Below are 27087 nucleotides of genomic sequence, written 5' to 3' on the forward strand. Positions count from 1 at the left end.
CGGTGTTTGCTCAGCTTTCGGCCTGTATTTACATTGCAGTGCTGTTTTCTTTGCAGGCCATATTTGAAATAATCACCTCGGAGTATTCTTATCAGCACAGCCTTGATATCCTCTTCCGACTCTTTAAAAAGTCTGATGAGCTGAAGCAGACCATTAATAGCACAGACCACCACCACCTCTTCTCCAACATCGCAGATATCCTTGAAGTCAGCAAAAGGTAATTGAGCTCTCTATAGAGAGTAAGATTATAAAAACATACTGTAGCTGCCAGTGATCTTGGTTATTGTCAAAATTGAAATATGGTCTTATATCAATGTTCATGTATTTATTTAGTTGTGCCAATTTGAGTGCTTTTTACATGTACCCCATTTTGTACACATCACCTCCAACCAACACCAACATTTTCCCTGATCTATCCATCTTTTTCTTCTTGAAAAGTTGTGAAGTTTGGATATACCGATTTAGCTGGAAAAGTTGTGTTCAGGCCATACAATGCACTGAAGAAGGTGAATCGTACACATATATTAGCTTGCTGATGTCCCCCAGAGATAGGGGTCTGCAGCACTGAGGAGAAGCGGGAAATGTAGTTTTAGCTGAATGGGTGGTCCTGTTCTTATTTACTATGTGAAACTGGATACACAAAGGGGCAAAGAAAGATGAAAAAAATCACAAAAAGGTACAAGTAAGAAACGTTATGTGGTTCTTTTAGTCTTTGTATTAACAAAAATCATGTATTTACTATGCTTTCTGGAAAAAAAAAAATAATAATGTAAGTCTCAGAATACTCTTAAGTTTTTGACCAATTGTCATGATTGACCAATGAAAGAAGTTCTATTCTACTGTTGCCCACCGTTCATGGTCTGTCTAAGGTCCTGTTCTAGCTTGGGAATGTCTAGGTGACCATTTTATGGACACTTTTTTTAAAGTGATAATGGCAGACAAAATACATTACAGTTTTAGTTCTACTGTCCTACAACACTGACCCCAAAAGGCAGTCAATTTTACCTGATCAATGATGCAAATATGGCTGTTTTTTTTAATGGTTTCCTCATTGCTGCTGAATGACCTGGTCATGAGCCTCCCGGTACCCAAGTATCAAAGGTCTACCTTATTTGAAGTATTTGTTGTTTTTTTTTAGCCTGGAGTATATTTCTTAGGGTACGGTTCAACTTACGTATGACTCGTGCCAGTCTCGCATCGCATCCCCCGACACGGCTGCACACTCTTCAGATACGAGCGCCTACGCTGTGTGGAAATACAGCCAGCCTGCTCCTATCAGGCGATTGTCAGGCCATGCCGGGCAATGCAAGACTCACACAAGTGGAACTCTAGCCTTATGCAGGTTTCTGGGCTGTTCACGATAGTCCTACACTGAAAAAAGAACAGCGGTCCAGGACACCTGATATGGGCACATTGTGACATCCAAAATAAGTGTACATTGATGTAGTGGCAGACAGGAGTACCTGGGGTCACCCCATAGGAAAGGATTCTGGAGGCTCACCCTCAATCTGTATTCAGAGCCGTATTTGGAGCTCTTGCTGCCCTTTTTTTGGATTTTTTTTTTTATTATTTTTTATGAGATCTATTCAGTTCTGAAGTGACTTTGGGGAACCTCCAAAAGTTATACCAAAAACGGCACCTCTCAACATATTCAAAACTGCGGTCTGTAGTTTATTATCCCTTGTGCTGTTCTTCAAGAACTAATGCAAAGTGACATGACCGGAAAGCGGAAAAGAAAAAAAAATTGTTTTTACCACCTTCATGTCGCTAACTTTTGAGCAGGTCATCATAGCTGGCAGAGTCAAAGCTTATTTTTTGGCCATGAATTGCCATGGCAAGCATCAGGACCACACAATTATGATCTCAGGATGCCAATATGGTTAAAGATGGAGCCCCATACAGTTAACTATCTAGATTCCATAGTCCCTATTGACAGCAGCATCTAAGGGGTTAAACGGCCATGTTCAGTGTCAACACCGATTGTGAGGTAGTAGGACGCTGGCTGTAGTGTACAGCTGCTACATCTTCACACGTCAGGCGGCGTTACTCACTCACTTTTATCTCAAGTCAGTTTTAACTTGTATTTTTGGTCACTAAGGGGTTAAGTGGTCAATCCCCCTACTAGTTATTCAGGCTAAAAGTGCCCAGAAGTCTTAAGATGGTAGTTAAGGCGCCTATATTGATTAGACTAATATCAACCAAACCTGTAAATATCAGCTATCTAATGTTTATGGGGGTCCCTGACAAAGACTGCAGGGGAAGATAAGGATGTGGAATGTTCCATCTTGGACTGCAGGTCTTTCTTGTTTTCTAAGCACTAAGCAGCCACCAGAGATGTCTGACAGCATCGCTTTGTAGAGACTTCAGGAGCGATCTGCCAAGTGAACGCTCCTGTGTATGGAAGAGTTTGGCAAGATAAATTTCGGCCTGAGAATTGTTCAACCAATTGTTTGACCAACAGCAATCTAATTTATTTGGGGGCTTTAATGAAACACTTGTTTGGCTGACATGTGGTCCTGTTTAAAATGGCTATATTTTTGGGGGGTTTTATGTTGTCGTGCATGTGTGCAGCGGACAACACACTGACCTTATAAGGATGTAGTACCAAGCCTGGCAAATTGCTACAGCACCAGACTCACCATCAGTACATGAATACATCTACCAGAACACCCATTAGTACAATGATTCACTGCCATGTCAGGTCAGCACCCGACAAGAGTTTTTGATACCAGTCATCGTCATAGTACTTATTAAAAGTTTAATAGTACTACTGCATGAGTCTAAAGAGTAGAGTTCATTCTGAACAGATTAGTTCTGGTCTGGGTCCTGAGACCCTCACCGATTGCGCAAGGACCTCTTAGAAGTGTGCAGTTTCACTAGACATGAGAGCACAGAAAGCATATGACTTTCTACTGCAACTACTCCACTGTGTGCGCTCTCCTGTCTCCTGAGCTGCACAATTCTAAGTCTTTTGAGTGATTGATGGGGATCATATGAAAAAGATTCCTCCCCTCCCCCAATTCTGCTCAGAATTTAATGGTCTAATACATAGAGAAACTAACTAAACTTTTGGGGTCTAAGGAGAGAACTTTTCTCCTTGCGGAGACTTACAAACCAATCTGGCTGCCAGTGAGGAGTCTTATAGCTGCAATGCTCCTCTGGGTAATAATCAAATTGTCTCTTCATGGAGGAAGGAAACTAACTCTAGTGCCACCTATTGGAAGTAGCTACTTCCAATAGGTGGCACTAAAGTTCGTCTCCTCCTCCCTGAAGAGACAATTTTAAACTTTTGGGAGAATTTTTTTCAAGATGCATTTATTTAGGTTGGTGATTGGTTACTGATTATCCGCTATCATGCTATTAAAGGGAACCTGTCATCAGAAATTTACCTGTAAACCTAAAAGTTTCCCCCTCTGCAGCTCCTGGGCTGCATTCTAGGAAGCTTCCTATAGTTTTTGTGGCCCCTTTTATACCAAAATAAATACTTTATAAACTTGTACCTTTTTCGTATGCAAATTTTGAAAATTATCCATGGGGGCGGGCTGCCTGGTCTCCGTTGCTGTCCTGCTGCGGATTTACGCCGCCACCGAACGCTGAATTTCAAACCTCAGGACGCCGCCCCTGGGCGCCTGTGGTCCCGCGCATGCGCTGTGCGACTGTGGTCCCGCGCATGCGCTGTGCGACTGTAGCGGTGCCGTGCACTGTGTGACCGCTGGTGACGCTTTGCACGGGTACGAGGTTATGGGCGGCGCTGTGAGTGTCATCAGCAAGTGCCGCCCATAACCTCGTGACCGCACTTTCCCCTTTGCCTCCTGCATTCTGCGCAAGCGTCTCCTCGTAACCTGTGGTGGCCTGATCCGCTCCTCCCATCTATTTCCTGCTGCAGGGCAAGATGGGAAAGGTGACGTCGGATCATTTGTCCAGCGCTTGCGCAGAACGCAGGAGGCAAAGGGGAGAGCGCGGCCACGGTATTATGGGCGGGCACTTGTGATGCATTCACAGCGCCGCCCATAATATCGTGCCTGCGACCACGTCACCAGCAGTCCTCGCGTGCACGGTACCTCGGGCGCTGTGGGCGGCGTCCTGATCTATGAAATGAAGCAATGGGGGACAGCGTAAATCAGAAGGAGGGACAGTAACGGACGCAAGAGAGCCCGCCCCCCATGGATAATTTACAAGAATTGCAGACAAAAAGGTACAACTTTATAAAGTGTTTAATTTGGTTTAAAAGGGGGCACAAAAAGTACAGGAACCTTGCTAGAATGCAGCCCAGGAGCTGCAGAGGGGGAAACATTTAGGTTTAAAGCTCAATTTCTGATGACAGGTTCCCTTTAAAACATAACAGATCGGCAATCGTTTCTTGGGCCATGATAGGCCAGTATAAATGCACCCTTACATCCAGGTATCTTACAGGTAACATCCTCTGTAGTTAAAGTTGTTCTTATCCTTTTTTAATCTGGCCCTAACTCCATGATGACTTTTCACATCCACAGCTTGTCTCGAAAACTTCCCTTTTCTCCAGTCCAGCAGATCCCCACGTGTTGCCCTTAAAAATAAGTTTCATTATAGCCCCTAAATTTAAAATCTCTTCCTATGCTTTTGAAACCTGGCCCGGGGCTGTAGTCATGGGCGAGGGCTTCACTTTCGCTCGCCTCGACACCCTACAGACACGGGGTTTTGAGTAGGTGTAGAGGTGTTACCTGATCACAGCGGTACTTCCCGATCACAAGCCATCTTCTCATCATCTTAGTCACACTGTGCAATTCTGCGTTCCGGATTACAAAAGATGAGTACACAATGGTTAAAAATTGAATGTAGTATATGTATAACACAGTTTTAAACACAGTTTTCACTTTTGCTTGCAACAGGTTTCACACTCTGTTTCTCAAATGGGATTAACATTGTAGTACAGTTCGGGTCTTCCGTTACAGTTGCAGAAGAGTTCACACCGGCTACCAAGGAAGTTGGGTGTTTGGCACTTCGCTCTCCACTGTATATCCATCTACAGGGGTTCATGTGTAGCGCTGTGTCTAGACTACCCTACACTGTTATGCTACTACTTTGTGATCACTCCTAGAGTCGATTCACCCAGTGTCAATGACAGTCAATACCGACCCGCGACTGTCTGTACAGTTCACGCTAGCCTTCTTTGAAGGAGGGACACCTCCCTGTTTCCTCAATTCGCCTAAAAGGTTATTTTGGCTAGAATATGGTCCCGGTCACCTTCACTTACTCCTGCCCGTTACTTATGCCTTGATTTGTTCTTACAACACCACACTATTAACTGGATCCTAAAGGGGGCTTTACACGCTACAATATCGTTAATGGTTTATCATCCGGGTCAAGTTGTTAGTGACGCATATCCGGCGTCATTAACGATATTGCAGCGTGTGACACTGACCAGCGACCTTAAGCGACCTCAAAAATGGTGAAAATCGTTCACCATGGAGAGGTCATCCCAAACTCAAAAATCGGTAAGGGTTGTTTTTCGCTGTAGTTCATCGCTCATGCGGCAGCACACATTGCTGTGTGTGACACCGCAGGAGCGAGGAACGTCTCCTTACCTGCCGCCGGCCACAATGCGGAAGGAAGAGGTGGGCGGGATGTTTACATCACGCTCAGCTCCACCCCTCCGCTTTGATTGGCCGGCCGCTTGGTGACGTCGCTGTGATGCCGAACGTCCCTCCCCCTTAAAGGAGGGATTGTTCGGCAGTCACAGCGACGACGACCAGGTAAGTGCGTGTGACGCAGCCGTAGTGATAATGTTCGCTAAGGCAGCGATCACAAACAATCGCAGGAACGACGGGGGCGGGTGCTTTTGCATACGATATCGCTAACAATTGCTAACAATATCGTAGCGCGTAAAGCCCCCTTAAGGCTAGATTCACACTTCCGTTGTTTTAAATCCGTCAGTAATGGATCAGTCGTTTTTTTTTAGTTGTCAACCGATGCAACTGATGTGTTTTTCACAAGATTCCTTTCACAGGAATCCTGTGAAAAAACTGATCCGTTGCATCTGTTGTGCGTCCGTTTTTTGACGGATCAGTCATGATCCGTTTGTGTTTGGGACAAACACCCAGTGGGTGTGCCAAACGTGCTGGGCATGCTCAGTAGAGCATGACGGAATCTAGCGCTGGATTCCGTCGTAAGACGGATTACGACGCAATCCAGCGCCATAGACCTACATTACAAGCGTGACGGACTGCGGCGGATTCCTGCGCAGTGCGTCAATTTTGACGGCCAGAAAAACATTACATTCTGCGTTGCTCCCGCCCGGCGGTCAGTCAAAAAACGACTGACCGCGACACAGCGGATGCAACGCAAGGTCATCAGTCGCAATCCGTCACTCACTAATGGAAGTCTATGGGGGGAAAAACTGGATTCCTGCAAAATATTTTGCAGGATAGCGTAATTCCTCAAGACAACGGATTTTGACTGATGCAAAACAACGGAAGTGTGAACCTAGCCTCACTCTCAACTCTCTCCAAAATCAAGAAATACCCAACATTGTATTCTCTATACTGTGGGCTGGCTTCTTTAGTTAACCATCTCATACCCTGTCACTATACCTTAGGGGCCTAAGCTTCCCTTTTCAACTAAGGAACCTAGGACTTTTCATATTTAATGGTGGCTGACAGCACTGCGCCCATGGACACACACACAGGGAACGTAAACATATCAATATGGTTGTAGGTCACAGGTCACTCACCTACACTGTGTTTTAAATAAGCGTTACGCTGTGCTCGTGAATAAATGATGGCCCCTTACTGAGCTCCCTCAACAAAAAATGCCCCACACTCTCCTTCTTTTGATACATGACCTCTACACTGTCCTCTCCTGTAAAATATTGCCTCCATATGGTCCTCCCTTATGAGGGTCACACAGTCCTCCCTTATGAACTATAACTGCAGCATTGACCACCCTTATGAACTATAGCCTCCACACCATCCCTCCCAACCTCCTCCCCCCCCCCCCACCTATGCTATCCCCTCTCTGGTCTCCCCACCACTTACCCTCCACCATGCTGCCCCCTCTTTATGCTGTGCCCTCACACTATCCCTCACTCTGTATACTGAAACTTTACAATGCAGAAACAAGATAATAATGAGCTGTAATTTTAACTCTTTGCTCGTAAAATCCTTCTGCTCTCTGGGTTATGTGAAAATGATGGCATCCATCCCTCCTCCCCGTCACTACTAACAGCAGCCTACTCTTTGCATCCCAGGACGTCTGATCTCTTCTATGACATAGTCTTATGTAGGCTGGATATTTTTCCCACATGTGTGAAATGCAAGAATCCTCTACGGGGAATCATCTCCTGGTCACCACTTCTAATGGGATCCAGAAAGGAAGCAGTATCATTCCAGTAGTGGCTGCGCTCCAATAAATCCCGATCCTGGAGAGAGGTCACGAGTCTCCGTCACACAATGAAGGCATTAGACTGATCACAGGAAGTTGCCTAAACCCAGCTGGGGAGAAGAGGGGCCCCTACATTATATACATCTCTCCTTATAAGCACCCGAGAGGACCAAGTCTTTCCTCTGTGCTGCATCGATAAATTATACCGAGTAACACTATCACTAGAAAAGAGATTGCTTTGATGGGAATATTCAAATTATACAACACTGTGTCCATTGAGTTTTACAGATGTAACAGAGCTAAAGTTGATAAATGAAGCCTGTTAGTACAAAATGTAGTTCTTGCTGGTTCAGAAGATATTCAGAAGACAAACCATATTTACGCACACGTATACATAGTTACTTAGGTTGAAAAAAGACCTAGGTCCATCTACTTCACCCTTCCTCCACCAGTTCTACATTTGGTCACTAAGTCACTTATAACCCACAATGTTGTGTGTACTGAGGAAATCATCCAGCCCTTTTTTAAAAGCTGTTATAGTATCTGCCATTACTACCTCTTGTGGTCGGCATTCCACAGTCTGACTGCTCTAACTGTAAAGAACCCTTTCCTATTTAGCTGCCGGAATCGCTTTTCTTCCACTCGCAGTGAGTGCCCCCTGGTCCTTAGTACTGTCTTTGGAAGAAATAAGTCATGTGCCAGTCCTTTATATTGACCACACATGTATTTATACATATAAATGAGATCTCCTCTGAGACGTCTTTTTTCTAAGCTAAACATATCTAACTTTTCAACCTCTCATCATATGGGAGGCCTCCATTCCTTGTAATAGTCTAGTTGCCCGCCTTTGAACGGACTCTAACTTCTGAATGTCCTTTTTAAAATGTGGAGCCCAAAACTGGATCCCATATTGCAGATGTGGCCTTACAAGTGATTTATAGAGGGGTAACAATACGTTGGGATCACGGGATCTAATCTCTCTTTTTATACACCCTAGAATCTTGTTTGCTTTTGCAGCTGCTGCCTGACACTGAGTGCTGCTGCTCAGCTTATTTGTAATGAGAATACCCAAGTCCTTCTCCTGTTCTGTAGTCCCGAGTTTACTTCCATTTAATGTATATGCAGCTATAGGATTACTCCGTCCTAGGTGCATTACTTTACATTTATCAACATTAAATCTCATTTGCCAAGTATCTGCCCATTCCGACATCTTATCCAGATCTTTTTGTAATATTGTACTATAAGGTCAGTTTTTAATATCCTACGTAGTTTGGTGTCATCAGCAAAGACTGACACTTTACTATCAATCCCATCCACAAGGTCATTAATAAAGAGATTAAAAAGAATCGGTCCTAGCACAGATCCCTGCGGCACCCCACTGCTGACTATGGCCCATTTAGAGAATGTTCCATTTATGACTACTCTTTGTTTCCTATCTTTTAGCCAATTCCTTACCCAGTTGCATATAGATTCCCCTAGTCCTTGCTTCTGGAGCTTTAGTATAAGGCTGTTATGTTGTACAGTATCAAATGCCTTTGCAAAGTCCAAATAAATCACATCAGCTGCATTACCAATATCCAGGTTTGCACTTACCCCCTCATAGAACCCCAACAGGTTGGTTAGACACGACTTATCTTTCATGAATCCATGCTGTCTGTCAGTTATTATTATATTTTCTGCAATATATTTTTGCATGTCATCCCTTTAAAATGCCCTCAAAAACTTTGCATACTACTGTCAGGCTTACTGGACGGTAGTTGCCTGGATCTACCCTCTTACCTTTCTTAAATATCGGTACCACATCAGCAATCCTCCAATCCTGAGGCACCAACCCTGTTACAAGTGAGTCTAAAAAGATGAGATACAGCGGTCTGTTAATTACGGAGCTCAATTCCCTCAATATTCGTGGATGAATGCCATCTGGCCCTGGGGATTTGTCAATGTTTAATTTACTCAGACGTAGGCGTACTTCTTCTTGTGTTAAATTAATTATATTGGGTGGTGAACTTTGATTTTTCACTTGTTGAATGATCCCTGGTACAGTCAGTTCCTTGGTGGACACAGATGAGAAATGTCTATTTAATATCTCAGTCTTTTGTTTTGTCCTCTATAACTAACTACTTATATATACGCCTAAGGAAATTTCAATTATCTAAAATAGTGAATTATTTTAGTGCTTTTTTTGGTATACAAGTTTAGAACTAATACACACATATAAATGCAAGAGGATAAATGATTATTATATAAAAATTCCCAACAATTCTCCAAATATTTAAATCAGTTACTGGAAAAGGAGGCATATAGGAAAAATAATAATGTGCATACAAACAATGAAAAAAAAACCCATTGAAAAACATTAGTTGGTCATTAACCAAATGGAAAAGAAAGCAATATATAATATTTTGCAAGTAGTAAATAGCTACATATAAAGATTTACAAAGTAAACCACTTTTTAGTGTTTAACCCCTTTAGGACGAAGCCAGTTTTGTACTTAATGACCAGGCCATTTTTTGCAATTCTGACCAGTGTCACTTTATGAGGTCATAACTCTGGAACGCTTCAACGGATCCCGGTGATTCTGACATTGTTTTTTCGTGACATATTGTACTTCATGATAGTTATAAATTTAGAACAATATTTTTTTGCTTTTATTTGTGAAAAAAACGGAAATTTGATGAAAATGTTGAAAATTTTGCAATTTTCAAACTTTTAATTTTTATGCCCTTAACCCAGAGAGTTATGTCACACAAAACAGTTAATAAATAACATTTCCCACATGTCTACTTTACATTAGCGCAATTTCTGAAACAAAATGTTTTGGGGTTAGGAAGTTAGAAGGGGTCAAAGTTCATCAGCAATTTCCCATTTTTTCAACAAAATTCACAAAACCATTTGTTTAGGGACCACATCACATTTGAAGTGACTTTGAGAGGCCTAAGTGACAGAAAATACCTAAAAGTGACACCATTCTCAAAACAGAACCCCTCAAAGTACTCAAAACCACATCCAAGAAGTTTATTAACCCTTCAGGTGCTTCACAGGAACTAAAGCAAAGTGGAATGAAAAAAAGCAAAAAATAAAATTTTACCTAAAATGTTGCTCTACCCCAAATTTATTCACTTTTAGAAGAAATAACACAACAAAATGAACCCCAAAACTTGTTACCCACTTTCTTATGAACGCGCCAATACCCCACATGTGGTCAGAAACCTTTGTTTGGACAAATGGGAGGGCTCGGAACAGAAGGAGCAATATTTGAATTTTGGAAAGCAAATTTGGCTGAAATAGATTGCGGGCACCATGTTGCATTTACATGTCCGCTAAGGTACCTAAACAGCAGAAACCCCTTACAAGTGACACCATTTTGGAACCTAGACCCCTTAAGGCTTCTATCTAGGGGTATAGTGAGCATTTTGGATCCACAGGTACTTCACAGATTTTGATAACGTTACGTTGTCACATTGAAAATTTTCATTTTTTTCTCAAAAATGTTGCTTTAGCATCAATTTTTTTCACTTTTTCAAGAGGTAATTCCAAAAATTTGACCCCAATGTTTGTTACCCACTTTTTTATGAGCGCGGTGATACCTCACTTGTGGTCTGAAACCTTTGTTTGGAGAAATGGGAGGGCTTGGAACGGAAGGAGCAATATTTGAATTTTGGAAAGGAAATTTGGCTGAAAAAGATTGCGGGCACCATGTCGCATTTGGAGGACCCCTAAGGTACGTAAACAGCAAAAAAACACCACAAGTGACCCCATATTGGAAACTAGGCCCCTCAAGGAATTTATCTTGATGTTTGGCGAGTACCCTGAACCTCCAGGTGCTTTACAGAAGTTTATAACGTTGAGCCATGAAAATAAAAAAATAAAATTTTACCACAAAATTGTTACTTCAACCAGGTAGCTTTTTTTTTCACAAGGGTAACAGGAAAAAAATCACCATGAAATTTATTGCGCAATTTGTCCTGAGTTTGGCGATACCTTATATGTGGTGGAAATCAACTGTTTGGGCACACTACAGGGCTCAGAAGAGAAGGAGTGCAATTTGACTGCAAAATTGGCTGGAATCAATAGCGGACGCCATGTTGCATTAGGAGAACCCCTGAGGTGCCGAAGCAGTGGAGGTCCCCCACAAGTGACCCCATTCTGGAAATAAGACCCCTCAAGGCTTTAATCTAGGTGTATATTGAGCATTTTGAATCCACGAATACTTCACAGAATTTGATAAGCTTAGGTTGCCATATTGAAATTTTCATTTTTTTCACAAAAATGTTGATTTAGCGACACATTTTTCACTTTTTCAAGAGGCAACAACAAAACGTGTACCCCACAGGTTATCTAATTTCTTATGAGCGCAGGGATACCCCACATGTGGCCAAAAACCTTTGTTTGGATAAATGGGAGGGCTTGGAATGGAAGGAGCACCATTTGAATTTTGGAAAAGTTGAAGTAAATTGCGCGCACCATGTCACATTAGCAGGGCCCCTTGGGCACCTATACATCAGAAACCCCCCACAAGTGACCTCATTTTGGAAACTGGACCCCTCAAGGATTTTATTCAGGAGTATAGTAAACATTTTGAATCCACAGGTACTTCACAAAACTGTTGCTGTAGCAACAAATTTCTCACTGTTAAGGGGGCTTTACACGCTGCGACATCGCTAATGCGGAGTCGTTAGGGTCACGGAATTGGTGACGCACATCCGGCCGCATTAGCGATGTTGCTGCGTGTGACACCGATGAGCAATTTTGCATCGTTGCAGCAGTAACGATGTAGTTCGTCGCTCCTGCGGCAGCACACATCGCTATGTGTGACGCCGCAGGAACGAGGAACCTCTCCTTACCTGCCTCCCGGCCGCTATGAGGAAGGAAGGAGGTGGGCGGGATGTTCCGGCCACTCATCTCCGCCCCTCCGCTTCTATTGGGCGGCCGCTCAGTGACGTCACTGTGACGCCACACGGACCGCCCCCTTAGAAAGGAGGCGGTTCGCCGGTCACAGCGACGTCGCCGGGCAGGTAAGTATGTGTGACGGGTCTGCGCGATGTTGTGCGGCACGGGCAGCGATTTGCCCGTGTCGCACAACAGATGGGGGCGGGTACCCACGCTAGCGATATCGGGACCGGTATCGCAGCGTGTAAAGTAGCCTTTAGGCTATGTGGCCATGATCCAGCGACACGGCGTCTAGTACCCAGTGTCAGCCTCCTGCAGAAATGTGAGTGTTGTCCACGGGAGAACGCAGCTGCCCATGCCCACGATTTGGGTTCAGGCTGCTGTGGACTTTAGTTCTATTCTACCTGCAAAGAACACTCATCTCCGCAGCATAAATTGACATGCTGAGGCTCGGGAAGCTGCGCCACAGGTCGATTTATGCTGCGGAGAAAAGAAACACAGTGGGCACGGGATTTCTAAAAATCCTGCCACTGTGCTTCTACTGCACAACGCAGCGTTATGGACGCAGGGAAAACACTCTGCGCCCAAAACGTTGCAAACCCTGATTGTGGGCACACAGCGTAAAATGCTACAATGGATGAATGGATAGATGTCAAACATATATAACGTCCCACCCCCCTGCATATTCTAAGCTGGCGCCCTTTAGTGCCTTTCATGTGACACTAAAGGATGCCTAGCCTTGTATTTAGCCCAAAAAAAAAAAAAAAGAATTAAAATAAATGACGTGGGGTCCCCCCTATTTTTGATAGCCAGCTAGGGTAAAGCAGACAGCTGTAGCCTGCAAACCACAGCTGACAGCTTCATCTTGTCTGGTGATCAATTTGGAGGGCTCCCCAAGCTGTTTTTTTTTTTTTAATTATTTATAAATAAATAATTAAAAAAAAAAAAACAAACGTGGGGTCCCCCCAAATTAGATCACCAGCCAAGGTGAAGCTGACAGCTGGGGTCTGGTATTCTCAGGATGGGAAGAGCCACGGTTATTGGACTCTTCCCAGCCTAAAAATAGCAGGCCGCAGCCGCCCCAGAAGTGGCGCATCCATTAGATGCGCCAATTCTGGCGCTTCGCCCCAGCTCATCCCGCGCCCTGGTGCGTTGGCTAACGGGGTAATGAATGGGGTTGATACCAGGTGTGTAATGTCACCTGGCATCAAGCCCAGCAATTAGTTATGTCACGGCGTCTATCAGATACCCGACATAACTAATTGACAGTAATAAAAAAAAAATTGACAACAAAAAAAAATTTATTTGAAAAAACACTCCCCCAAACATTCCCTGATTGACCAATTTATTGAAAAGAAAAAAAAAATCCACAATAATCCATTTGGACGTCCCACGTCGACTCTGGACCTTCTAGAATATAGGGGACACGTTCAGGGAACGTATCCCCCATTTTCTAGGAGGGCAGACCCTCCATTTGAGGAGAGTGGGTGCAAAGAATCTGCACCCACTCTCCCCGGGTCACAGCTGCAGTGTGCGAGCAGCCAGCGTCCTGAACACAGGAAGCTGACAGCTGCGCTCTGCTCATGTGACCGGAGTCTGCTGTGAAGGAGCCGGAGGAGGGGGCCGCGGGGGATCAGCGCTCCGAAAGGTATGTATGACACCGGGGGACACCGGGGAACACCAGGGGCGGGTAGGGGGGGACCCGGCAGGGCCTAGGGAGCAGGTTTCTGTCGTATGTGTTTTGGCACATACGACAGAAACCATAGGAACAGTGGAAATGCGGCCGGCGCGCTGCTGTGCTCGCCGGTGCGCGCGGCCATCTTGGATTTTCGGGAGGGGGTTGGGGGTTGGGGGGGGCACTTTGGGGACACCGGGGGACCGGAGGGAACCGGGAAAAAGATTTATCTCCCATCTGGCATGTTTGATCATGCCAGATGGGAGATAAATCATTTTTTACCGGCGCGGTCATTTACTATAACTTGATGATCGGTATACGGTGTATACCGGTCATCAGGTGAGCGGGGACCGGAAAAACCGGCCAGAATCATGATCTCCAGGGTCTCAGCTACCCCCGGCAGCTGAGACCCCGGAAATTTTCTGACTCTGGGGGGCGCTAGACCCTTTTTTCCGACCGCCGTTAAAAAGCGGCGGATCGGAAAAAGTACCCTTATTTACCGCCGTTAAAAGGCGTATCGGCGGTCGTTAAGGGGTTAAACCACGGAGTTGAAATGGTCACAAATTTTGTATAAATGAATCATGAAATCAAAGTGCAGGTATAGGGAGCACGTTGTTTAAATGCAGATATACAGTGTGTCCACCCATATATCCTTTCCACCGCCATTAACTTGAGAACGGCGGCAGCTATAGGCATAGAAGTGGTGAATGAGAGAGGAAAAAAAGTGAATTAAAAAATTGTAGGGCATCATCAATTCAATACGAATCGACACCTTGCATACAGAAATACTATGATATGAAACCCATGACCCCCCCCCCCCAAAAAAAACATTGAATGCTGGTCACGCATATGGCGCTCATTTAACTTTGATGCTCAAAGTGGCCCCCGTCAGCTGCAATGCACATCTGGACTCTGCACAGCATACTGTATCTTGCTGCACGTTGTGCAATATGGTAGGTGACACGTTTGCACAAGCATCTGTGATACGTCGTCGTAGGTCCTGCAATGTTGGTGGAGGGGTCGCATACACCTGCTGTTTGATGTGACCTCACAGAAAGAAGTCCAATGGGGTCAGGTCAGGTGAGCATGGAGGCCACTCCATGCAGCCACCATACCCAATGACCTGTAGGAAGATCTCCATGAGGTATCGCTTCACGTCCGCAGCCTTGTGAGTTTCACACGTTCTAATCATAGCATTTCTGTATGCAAGGTGTCAATTCGTATTGAATTGATGATGCCCTACAACTTTGTAATTCACTTTTTTCCTCTCTCATTCACCACTTCTATGCCTATAGCTGCCACCGTTCTCAAGTTTAATGGCGGTGGACAGGATATGGGTGGACACACTGTATAGTGACTGCTGTGAATATGTAATTCAGCATTCAAAGGCTTTGAATAACCCTGGAAGTGTGGGAACGGGGTTTTCCATAGAACTATATTCACACTTTCAATAAACAAATATGGAGTTTCAGTGTAGGCACTCAAATATACAAATGACTAACAATGGAAGAGCCCATTTACATGTATGACTTCATTAGGTGCCAAAAGACGAGCAACAAGCGTACATGGAATAAACTTATTACGGAGTGTGACGCTGGAAATGTCGAACGTGGGACTCCTACTAAATACAAAGATAAAGACTACTGCCAGGTACGACTGGGACATTTTTGAGAGACGATGACGACTTCCAATTTTCAGTTAAGAACTTCATCCTACTCTGATCAATGATCAGGCTGCCTCGACAACACCAGAAGTGAATAGGAGAATAGCTATGGGCAAATCAACAATGAAGTCACTGGATAAGGTCTTCACCAGTGAAATGTTTGTCGATTTTAAGACCGGATTCATACATAGTCTGGTCTATTGTGTGGGAACCTATGGATACGAACCCTGGACAATAAATGAACAAGATGGAAGAAGAATCAACTCCCTTCAAGATGTGGTGCTGGAGAAGAATGTTATCAATACCATGGATGGCAAGAAAAACAAGCAAATTTTAGAACAAATCAAGTCAGACAGGTCACTCGACGCAAGGATAGCCAAGCTACGACTTGCCTACTTTGGACACATTATGTCAAAAGATGAATTGCTAGAGAAGGACATCATGGTCGAAGAATAGAAGGAACAAGGTGAAGAGGATACAATCAAGTTAATGGCGGAGAAGACCCTGGTGGGCCTATCCAGGCTTGCACAAGGTTGATCTTCCTACAGAGCATTCATATATCAAGTAGCCATGGCTCGAGATAGCGCTGAAGGGCGTATAAAAGAAAAAAAATATCATACTATGCAATCAGTGATATAATGTCCATGCAGGAAACATGAACAATATACAGGGGTCCTGTCAAGTGAAATAATCCAGAAACCTGACTGTAAATTCATAGATCTCACCCTTCCTGCTCAGCATTTCATGTACCATAGGAGGTTGGGCAGTGCAGTGATCTGTTCAGGAGGTGAACCTCCACTTGTAAAACTACTTGGGGTGAATCCACAGATCAGACCATTCCTCAGTCCATCACTCAATGTAAGATGAGAGGCGGCTGAGCGATGCAGACTTCCAATAGTGAGGCAGTGGTCAATCCTTCAAGGAGAGGCCATGTTGGAAAGGTAAACTCTATACAGACAGAGGTCCTCTAACTATAGTCAGTGCATCTAATTCGTAGACAAGTCATTAGCAGCATAAATGACTTTCTCAATCTGTATAAAACATTAAAGTCGTCCATTTTGTAACTCTTTATATGCAGCTATTTCCTAATTGCAAAAAATATTTTTCCTATTGTTATTTTTTTTATATTTGCCAATAACCAGGTAATGTTTTTCAATGTTTTTATGTTTGTATGCACATAATTTTTTTTCTATATGCAGTAATGTAGTTAATGCTTTGAGAGTTGAAGGAATCTTTATATAATAAAATGTATTTTTTTAAGCCTATATCCTCTTGCAGTTATTGGTGAGCTTATTAGTTCTGGATTGTTTGTATTCCATATTTTTCAACATTATGCATGCATTTATGTTTTTCATAAATGTACAATGTGAATGAAGACCAGAAGGTTTTGCAGTGTGTCCTATTGGAGAGAAAAAAAATCTTGTCGTCACACACACACACACACACACACACACACACACACACACACACACACACACACTCTTTACTTTTTGTCTCTTGTACTGATCATTCGCTATCTAAAAAAAAAAAAAAAAGCTTAAGGCCATGTGCGCACGTTGCATTCTATTCTGCAGCGTGTAAGTCATTGCATGTGCGTCTCAGAACGCAGCCGAAAAAGCTGCGTTCTGAGACGCGTTCGGCAGAACGCAATGTGTGCACATTCCTGGAGAAGTCATGCGTTCTGGAAGCTTGCTCTGCCATTGACAGTGGGAAAAGCATCCAGACCGCACTGTGAAAAAGAGCATGGCTGGCTGCGAGACAGACGCGCGATCAGAATGAACTCGGATGAACTTCACCCGACTTCATTGTGATCACGCAGCTCTGTGTGTGTGCCGCGGCTTGATTTGCGGTCACACATAAAGGACTCACCTGTGATCGCAAATCCCCTGAGTGATTGCAGTGAGCCGCGCGATCAGCTGTGCTTTCACTCAGGTTACTCGCGGCCACAGCTGCAGTCCTCCACCTGAGAGCGGTGGCCGCGAAAAACCTCAGTGACGGCACAGCTGATCGCGCGACTCACTTCAGTTGCTGCATGGAGCTCACAGGAGCGGCGGTGTTCTACTGCCGCTCCTGTCAGCTTCTGATGTAGCAGAGCTGAAAGAGTCATGGGACCTTGCGTGGATTACGTCGGACCTGGAGGTGTTTTTGAGAGGCTAATAGTGGTGAAAGGGTTTTTTTTTTTGTCTTTCATTACAAATAAAGGATTTTTGGATGTGTGTGTTTTATTTTCTTTAACTTACAGGTTAATCATGAAAGGTATCTCGGGGAGACGCCTGCCATGATTAACCTGGACTTAGTGGTAGCTATGGGCTGCTGCCATTAACTCCTTTTTACCCCATTTGCCACCGCACCAGGGCAATTTGGTATGAGCCGGGTAAAGTCCCAGGACTGTCGCATCTAATGGATGTGGCCATTCCGGGCGGCTGCTGGCTGATATTGTTAGGCTGGGGGGCTCCCCATAACGTGAAGCTCCCCATCCTGAGAATACCAGCCTTCAGCCGTGTGGCTTTGCATTGGCTGGTATCTAAATTTGGGGGGAAGGGGGGGGGGGGGAACACATGTAGTGTGTGGTTTTTATTTTTTTTACTGCTCGATATAGACACGCCCACCGGCGGCTGTGATTGGTTGCAGTGAGACAGCTGTCACTTATAGTGGGGGCGTGTCTGACTGCAACCAATTATAGGCGCCAGTGGGCGGGAAAGCAGGGAATACGAGATGGATTAATGAGCGGCCGGCATTTTCAAGAGATGCCGCCACAGTGTGAACACCGTACAGCGTCGCGCCGGTGATCGTGGATCGGTGAGTATGAAAGAGGGGGTGGGAGGGAGAGACTGACATGGACAGAGAGAGATATATAGATAGAGACCGACCAACCGAGACCAAAAGACCTGCCTTTATGTTATAAAAACATGCGGCTCGAAAAAAAAATGCAGTGCATACGCACTGCTTAACATTTTGGCAGTGTTTTTTCTACAACTCATTGATTTCAATGGGTGTAGAGCGCTGCCAAAACGGACAAAAGAATTGACATGATGCTTTTCTAAACTCAGAGATTTTGACAAATTTTTGACAATCAAAACGCTGCGTTTCAAAAAGCATCGTGTGCACGGATTTTGCATGATTCTCATAGACTTTGCTGGGGAAGCACAACGCATGCACTTTGTCAATGACACAGTGTAGTTGTAAACACAGCAAAAACCCAGAAAAAACGCAACGTGCGCACATGGCCTAAATCTGTATATTAAGCCGTCTAGAAAGCTATCTGCAGCTAGTTATCAAATTACACCTGCTGCTCAAAAACTCTATGAAGAGGAGAGAGAGAGGCTGGATTGAAACTAAAGCAGAAATATTCATGGAGAGACTGCTGAGGCTTCTAGTGCAGAGGGAATCTGTACTAATGATGCAGGATACATGTCATATATGGCCAGAAATAGGGCAATTCCTAATGTTCTCTCATGCATCCTGTTCTAAAAAGTGATCTGAAACTGCAGTAGCTCTTTTGAGAGATCTGACACAGTGGATTACCCTACCTCCAGCCATATTGTATATCTTCTTCCAATACATTGGACTGATGGATTTGAAGAACATCCGAGAATATTTTATCCTTCAGCCAGTTTAGGCATAACACTGTTATAAATTCTGCCTAGAATGATTGATCCAACAGCTAACATTTCAGATTTTTTTTTTTTTTTTCATTCAGATTTTTTGATGATCTGGAAAAACGGCACAAGGATAATCCCTTCATCCACGACATCAGTGACATTGTGGAGAACCACGCCTCAAACCATTTCCAGCCATATGTCATCTATTGCTCCAATGAAATGTACCAGCAGCGGACTCTGCAGAGGCTGGTGTAAGTTCAGGAAATCTTTAGGTTTTGGGGAATGGCAGCCAATCATAAACCAGCTCAGTTGGGGAAGTGATTTGATTGGTTGAGCTGTCTACATGATTAGAAATGGCGACTTGTTGCTTGTTCCAGTGCCTTCTCTGCCGTGAGACTCATGTCCCTGTCTTATGGTGTAATTGAAGGGGGCAATGAGAAATCTGTGAGAACTGCCACAAAGGAGAACGTCTAGTGCAAAAATCCTCACGCTCTAGCCATGTGGTTACAGTCCGCATGTGATTATATTAGAGGTTGTTTGAGTTTTTGCCTCCTAATCTGAGAGCATCATAACGTTGTGGCAGAGACCCTGATTCCTGGGATGACATTTACTGGGCTAGTTGCTATAGTTTTGATAATCTCCTGTAGGGAAAACAGCAATTTTATCACCAGAGGACTAGTAAACCTGTCCTTCATATTCATGAACTGTGCATAACCCACCCCATCACTGATTGGCCGCTTTCTGCCTATGCAGATCTTGTTCCTACCTCCGTTCACTTTATTCCTAACAACCATGCTGCTCTCAGATGGGCTAGCGAAAACCTGGAGTCAGGGTCCCTGAAAAAAAATTTGACAACTTGGCCTAATATTTTAACCTGGTTTTAATGTGTAAAAAAAAAAGAGTAAACTGCAATACTACAGACATTCTGCTGACAGGTGTAGCGCTATTTTTTTGGGGTGTGGAGGTAAAGAACCGAGCCACCTAAGACATGAGTTATTAGATATAAATGAAAAAGCTGACAAATCAATCAGTGAAGACCCAAACAATATTATAAGCCGTAATTGGTAACGGGTGTATAGATGTACCGTCAATTGCACAGAAAGAGGGGTGAGTAGGGAGCAATGGGTAGAGTAATCACATCCAGCAGTGACCCCGATATATCTCTGTATATCACCCAGCCTAAGCTTGGCACCCTACAAAACCATGCAAGAGATGGCACCCCTAATCAACGTTTGCTGACGCTAATAGTCCCCGATATTTTCTCAATCTACATCGCACTATAAATAAACCGGCTACACGAAAAGGCAGATAAGCTCCAGAGAGGCCAAACTGGGCACAGCCTTAAAAGGGAGGCCGACATGACTGGGTTAGGACGGGAATAAAAGGGGGATTAAGTGATTGGGGTTAGGCAAGGGTTAAAGATATTTAGAGGGGGCGGAGATAGAGGATTTTGAATTGTGCATTGGGGCTGTAGTTAGTGGGGGCGGGGAACAATTAATGGGTTTATAAGGGGTGGTCAGTTAGTGGGGTCGTCCATTTGGGCACAGGAAACGGAACAATCTCCCACCCGCCCTCCCATTTTTTTCTTTTCTTGTCATAGCAGCATAGCGAAGGGGAGGAGGCTCCTCGAAGTTGGAATTTGGGGTTTGTGGCGGAACGTTGGGGGGGGGGGGGTAACCCGTAAGGTTCTGGACCCCTCAAGTGGACTCTTTACATGCCGGCGGGTAGAAGAATCCAGTGGTAGGCCTGGTGGGCCACGGGTTGGGGGCGTGTGTTCAGATGAGGCCAGGTTGTTGGTTAACTGGTGCCTCCGAGCCGGTGCTTGAGCGGCTGGGGGTAAAACATCAGTTTGGGTAGAATACCCGTCGGCAGGTTTTCGGGGCTTCGAGGACCACCCTCCGGTTCTGTTGAGTAGATTTCTGTTATTTATGTTGTTTTGTTACAATATTGGCTGCTGTGGCCAATAAAATCCATATTGGTGTGCAGTCTCTTTTATTTTAGGGAAGGTAATGGTGTTTTTTTTGTTTTTTTTTTAAAGTGTTCATTAATGACTCGACCATACCCATTGTCAAGTACCTGGTGACTAACCGGGCAGCAAAAATAAACATTGGCAACGTGGATGCTACATCCCCATATAGTGGTGCCCATGTGCAAAGATGTGAAACAAATATAATCCATTATAAGCCCTAACCAGAAAATCCGTGTATATATAAAAGAATAAGAGCGAATATGTCATGGGGTAGAAGCAAACGATATATGGCCATGGTCCTGGGAGACATCGGATATCCTCTTTTTTTGTCCCCTTCATTTATTGCATATTTTATTTATTTATTTTTGCCAGTAATGTAGATTGTTTGTTTATACCTGATAACTTATTATCTCTGGTATTATTCTATATACACAGGTTTTCTTTTTATATTATATTAAAAGCATTAGGCTGCGTTCACATATCCTGTAATCATCCGTTAGAATGGATCCTGCATAGATCCAATGGCAAAATGATTCCCGCCGGATCCGTTTGTTTTTTTTAACATGGCAGTCAATGCAGGACGGATCCGTTACAGATTGCTATTTGTGTTCCATATGAAATGAATCCTCTAAGAAAAAAACAGATCCATTACAATTCCAAGAAAAACGGATGACTAAATAGCAGTCAGACAATGGATCCGTTTTTTATAGACTCCAATGTTAAAAAAAAAAACGGATCCGACAGACCTCAGTTATTTAACCATGAACAAGAAAGTTGTGTTTGCAGAACATTTTACCCATCGGATCTCTGCAGGATCCATTCTAACAGATGATTACAGGACATGTGACCTCAGTGCCTTGTGCCCATGTTGCTTTTTCTGTGCTTCTTTTAATTAATAAAAGCAAGGAAAAATCATCCCAGCGAAGTCTACGAGAATCCTGACTTGTGCACATGCTGCTTCCTTTTTCCTTGCAGTTTTTGTTGCTGAAAAAGCAGCATGTACAATTGTTTTTCCTTTTTTTTTTTTTTCCTGCTTTTTTCACCAATTTACTTCAATGGAGTTAGTGAAAAATGTAGGAAAAAACGCATGTGTAATCCCCTCGTTGCTTTTTTTTTTTTTGTGCATTTTTATGTGCTTTTTTACGTTACTGGGGCTCCCTGCAGCCATTTTCTCATCTCGTGGTCTTTACCGCGGGACCTTGCTGCTGGGAACTCCGGTGATGTCACAAGGTGAATTGAGTTCATGCCGGCGGATCACTGGGGTTTCCTGCAGATCCGCTGACATGAACTCTGTTCACCTTGTGACGTCCCTGGGGTTCCCTGCACCCAGGCTTCATGGTCTTTATCATAGGACTTTGCTGCAGGGAACTCCGGTGACGTAAGTGCCCTGGTCTGTGAGGCAATCCATACCTCAGTAACCTGGGGTCGTCGTGGTGATAACCCAGGGATACCATAGCAGCGATCGGGTCCCTGTGATCACATTATAGGGACCCAATCGCTAGGAAGATTTAAGTGATTCCTCTCCCTCCTGAATGCTGCAATTGCATTGATCTCAGAAGCAGCATCGGCACCGCTCTGGGCAGTGAGAACCGGGTCCCAGCTGTAAGATCAGCCGGTGACCGCGGGGTGCAGTGCCTGAACACCCGCAGTCACCATATCTTGAAAAAGCACAATAAGAAGCATGGGAAAAAAATGTGCAAACACAATAAAAAAAGCTTATTTTTTCAACTGCTTTTTTTTTGCCAAAACATGCGTTTTTATGTAGATTTTATGCACGTAAAAATGCAACGTGGGCACATAGCCGAACATATGTTTTCCATCTTTGCACATGGGCACTGGCTGTATGAGGAAGTGGCATCTATGTTGCAATTGTTTGTTTTTTTTCTGCCGTTAGTCACCAGGTGCTGGTGTTTATCTGCCTTTTTGTATCACTAGTGTATTTAGATCTATTGTTAGGTGCTAGATTATTTGAGGCAATATCGGGGACTATTACATTCAATGTTGATGAAGTTGTTTTTGTTTTTTTTTGTCCTGATAAAGGAGACTTGATCTCTGAAAAGCGTTGACTGAAGAAACAATCCATTTTTTTTTTTTAAATCCACTAACTGGATTCCTGGCAGCAGCGCGGCATTAACCCTTCTCTTCCGGAACATTGGCACAAGTTTGTTTTTTTTTTTTTTGTTTTTTTTTTATTCGCAAATTAGTGTTTTAGGCAGAGGCGGATGTATGATTGAATCTGATGTGAGGTCTGCCGACATATATCTTGTATTTTGTCTTGTATACATCATTTGGTGGCTCAAACGGATCCTGCAGAAATCTTATTTCTTCAAAACTGACAAAAAAGGTGTTTGCAGAACTTTTTTTTTTTTTTTTTTAAACCAATGGATTGCTGCTGGATCTGTTTTGATGGATGTTCCAGGACATGTGAACCCAGCCTTATGAGTTGCACATGGTCGGTTGGGTCCTTGCAGATTTTGCACTGGGTCCCAATAGCTTCAAGTAATGCTTCTGTTCTGTACAGAAGCATTACTTCCATAGCAGAAGCCGTTGAACATTTCAATACTCATTTCAGAACCTCAAATGTGACATTCAAAGAAATGCTGAAGCAGATAGAGATGAAGCCGGAGTGCGGAGGTCTCCCCATGTTTTCCTTCCTGATCCTTCCCATGCAGAGGGTTACTCGGCTCCCCCTACTGATGGATGTGAGTTCTGCACCTGAGTATCTAATAGAAAACACTTGTTCTATTTTGGATAGTATATTTATATGGCATTGGGTATAAAAAAAAATAAATAAATAAAATCCCACAATATCCTGCATTATGCACATTTTGTATTATGTTCTTTTCTACTTACAGTAACTTTTTTTTTTTTTTTGTTTTTTGGTTTTGGTTTTTTGGACAATTTTTTTTTTTTTTTTTTGTCTAGACCATTTGTCAAAAAACAGATTGTGAATCTCCTGAGTATGAAGCGTGCACCAGAGCATTGAAAGCCATCAGCAAGGTGAGCACGTCTACATCTACGTGTGTTTTTGCGGTGCAGTGACAGACACAACACATACCGGGCGCTGTTTCCAACTGGAAAAGTAAAAGCAGAATCTTCTTCTAGTCTCTTGTTTCCCCCTTTTCATATAAAAGCGACCCTCTTGTTTTATCTGGCCTTTCATTGAGACACTTCAGAAGGAATCAATGGGAAAGGTCCTTAAGCTGAAATCCTCCTTATTTGTAATAGGACAGGGTCCCTACCGGAGGTAAATGCCCCTGCAGATCATGGCTAGAAGATCTTCATGGATCCCTTTTTTGTTCTCATGATCAGTTGGGGTAGTAAAAGACCACCCCCCCATTAGTAACGACCAGGAGAACTCATTTTTCAAGGCGGACCCCCATTGTTTACATAACAGTTGGTCCAGAGTATTGTATGTATTTCTATAGTTGTGGTCTGAGTGCTAAAATCCCCCTACAACTTCTGGGATGAAGTCAAGTACTATGCTCCATCTGCTTTTAGGGAAGAGGCAGGCTTAGCTGTAGGTGGTCCCGTAAACATCTTTGAGCCTGTACACGACTAATCCCATCTACTCTAGGAGAAAAAGAGAAAGGCATTCCCGTATAGATCAATCAATGGAATAATCTGTGTAGTGCCAAAATGCACTCACCTTTTATTGCTGTGCTGGTAGGCACAACACTGTAGCGGCGTGTGTGCGGGATCCCCCTCCAACGGTCCGCCAACAAGAGAATCCAAACCGGGAGAACTCGGACTAAAGTCCACGCCGCCGAAGCCCTCTGCTGAAGAAGTGATAGCTGCCTCTGTGGGCTTCGTGGACGTCGGATCACGCTGCTGCCCGGGAGCTAATTAGATACACGTAGTTCAAAACAACAAAGGGCCGTAATTTCTTTGATTTATTTTAATTATTTTCTAATATATTACCAACATACTGTATCTTTATAAGGCAGATTAAACACTTCCTGTTCAGCACCTGATGAAGGGGATGTACCATCCCAAAAACGCATTGTGCGATTTAAAGGGTTAAACCTCCTTGTCGGTGCAGTTGGATCTGTGTAGTGCCCGGATTACCGCTCTCCCCCTTTTTTTTTTTTTTTTTCTTTTTTATATATTATTTTGTTTTGAATCTGCATGTATCTACTCTAGGAGGGCTGAGCAGTGCCACACCGGTCTACAGGTGGTATGTGGTATTGCAGCTTGCCCCTATTCATTTCATAGGAGCATAGCTGCAGACGCAATCTATGGACATAGTGCTATTTCTGTAAGAATGCAATAAAGCCCAGCTAATACAGGATAGCCTCTTTCATTCCAATATGAGACCTCTTCATTGGGGAATAGAATCTGCCCCTTCCTTGGGTCGTCTGTTGTTATCCGTGATCATGTCCTCCTTGTCTTGTAGTTGGTCAAAATGTGCAATGAGGGGGCCCGGAAGATGGAGCGGACGGAGCAGATGTACACCTTACAAACACAACTGGAATTTGGGAAAATCAAGGTAAAAAAAATGTCCGGAAAGTGTGTTGTCAATGATTGGGGTTGTTCTATAATTTGCTCCCGAGTGACCTTTCATTGCTAGTTATGATCCTAGAATATTTCTACAGTAAATAAACTTTTCTAGATGATACAACCTCCTGTGGCCTCTGTAGGAATATAATTGTGGTCACTGAGGTCATGAGACTGAAGAGGGGGAAGAAGCAGATTCAGGAAAAGCTTCAAATTAAACTGAATGCAGAATTTGCAGAGGTATCTGGGTCTGATGGATCCGTTCTTGGGCTGCTCCGCTCCAGTGTAGCGGATTGGTCTGAGGTGTAATAACACTGACAGCCTATACACAGGGTATTTGGCAGGAAGCGGCCATGTTCTGTTTTTGTATAGTGAGTCTCTTCTCTTTTCCCAGCCCTTCCCTTTGATATCTGCATCCCGCTGGCTCCTGAAGAGAGGAGAGCTCGGACTGGTGGAAGAGGCCGGAATATTCCGGAAAGGCTTCGGGAGAACCTTCTGCTATCTCTTCTTGTTTAATGATGTTCTCATAATGACTAAAAAGAAAAGGTGAGAAAGTGTTGAAAAATCAGACTCTACTGCAATTTCTGGTGAATCCTCCCCATGGTTCCAAAAATTGGTAAAATAACCCAAACAAGCAAAACAATAGAAAGGGCCGGATGAGCCTCTGACTGACAGTCACGCTTGTCTTCTCGTCTACCTTATCTTGGATAGGAAGAGAAGTACAGTGTACGTTGCCACCATGATCCATAAACCAGTGAGACACTGATGCCGGTCCAACTCTGCTCTGATATTAATACAAAACTCTGTTACTATGTCGTAAAGCCAAATATAAGATTGTTTAAAAATGGTGATTTATAACATGAGTGACGTATCACAATTTCACCACCGGGCCCGCCCCTCTGAGGTTTATTCCAACACAAAATTAGTCCCCCATTTTGGCACTTGGCTAATAATGTAATGTGTAGACCCGGTGCAGTGCACTCATTGAGAGAGCCCTTCTCGGAGACTACCTACTGCACGAGGCCTAACAGCCAGCCCCATTCAACCAGTTTGGACTCGTAGATTCTTGTTCTGAGTCGTGATTTATCCGTTCCTCCTAATAAGTTGAAACTACAAACGTTATTAAGATGCTTTAACACTAGAACTACTGGACTCGTGACACCTATATAGAAATACATGGTGCAAAGTAGTCAAAATGACTACCTCAGTAGTTCTAGTGTTAAAGAGCATCTGTCAGCACAGACTGCTTAAAGCAAGCATATGCGCTCTGTGCATCCTTGGTGTACCCAAACATATAAGTGCACCTTCCCACCTGCTTGATTTCCATCTATCTTCACCCCCTCTTCTTTGATTGACAGCTCTGGTTTCATTGAGCCAGAAATAAATGGAAAAGAAGCAGGTGGGAGGGTGCACTTACTTGTTTGGCCACGCC

At 43.8% G+C, this 27087-nt stretch overlaps 1 protein-coding gene across 3 annotated transcripts in view; it reads left to right on the plus strand.

Annotated features, from left to right (window-relative positions):
- ARHGEF16 (Rho guanine nucleotide exchange factor 16) overlaps nucleotides 1–27087 on the plus strand; it is a 78763-nt gene that overhangs the window by 45102 nt on the left and 6574 nt on the right. For all 3 annotated transcript variants that reach the window (XR_012727454.1, XM_075327131.1, XM_075327130.1), the window contains exons 6-11: nucleotides 57–217; nucleotides 19288–19440; nucleotides 23731–23860; nucleotides 24084–24158; nucleotides 25555–25647; nucleotides 26050–26201. Coding sequence is in view for 2 of the 3 variants with exons in the window: in XM_075327131.1 (XP_075183246.1) it covers nucleotides 57–217; nucleotides 19288–19440; nucleotides 23731–23860; nucleotides 24084–24158; nucleotides 25555–25647; nucleotides 26050–26201 (764 nt within the window). In the remaining variant the exon portion in view is untranslated. The remainder of the gene's footprint in view (nucleotides 1–56; nucleotides 218–19287; nucleotides 19441–23730; nucleotides 23861–24083; nucleotides 24159–25554; nucleotides 25648–26049; nucleotides 26202–27087) is intronic.

Source organism: Anomaloglossus baeobatrachus, chromosome 11 (genome assembly GCF_048569485.1).
Source record: "Anomaloglossus baeobatrachus isolate aAnoBae1 chromosome 11, aAnoBae1.hap1, whole genome shotgun sequence".
NCBI lineage: Eukaryota > Metazoa > Chordata > Amphibia > Anura > Aromobatidae > Anomaloglossus > Anomaloglossus baeobatrachus.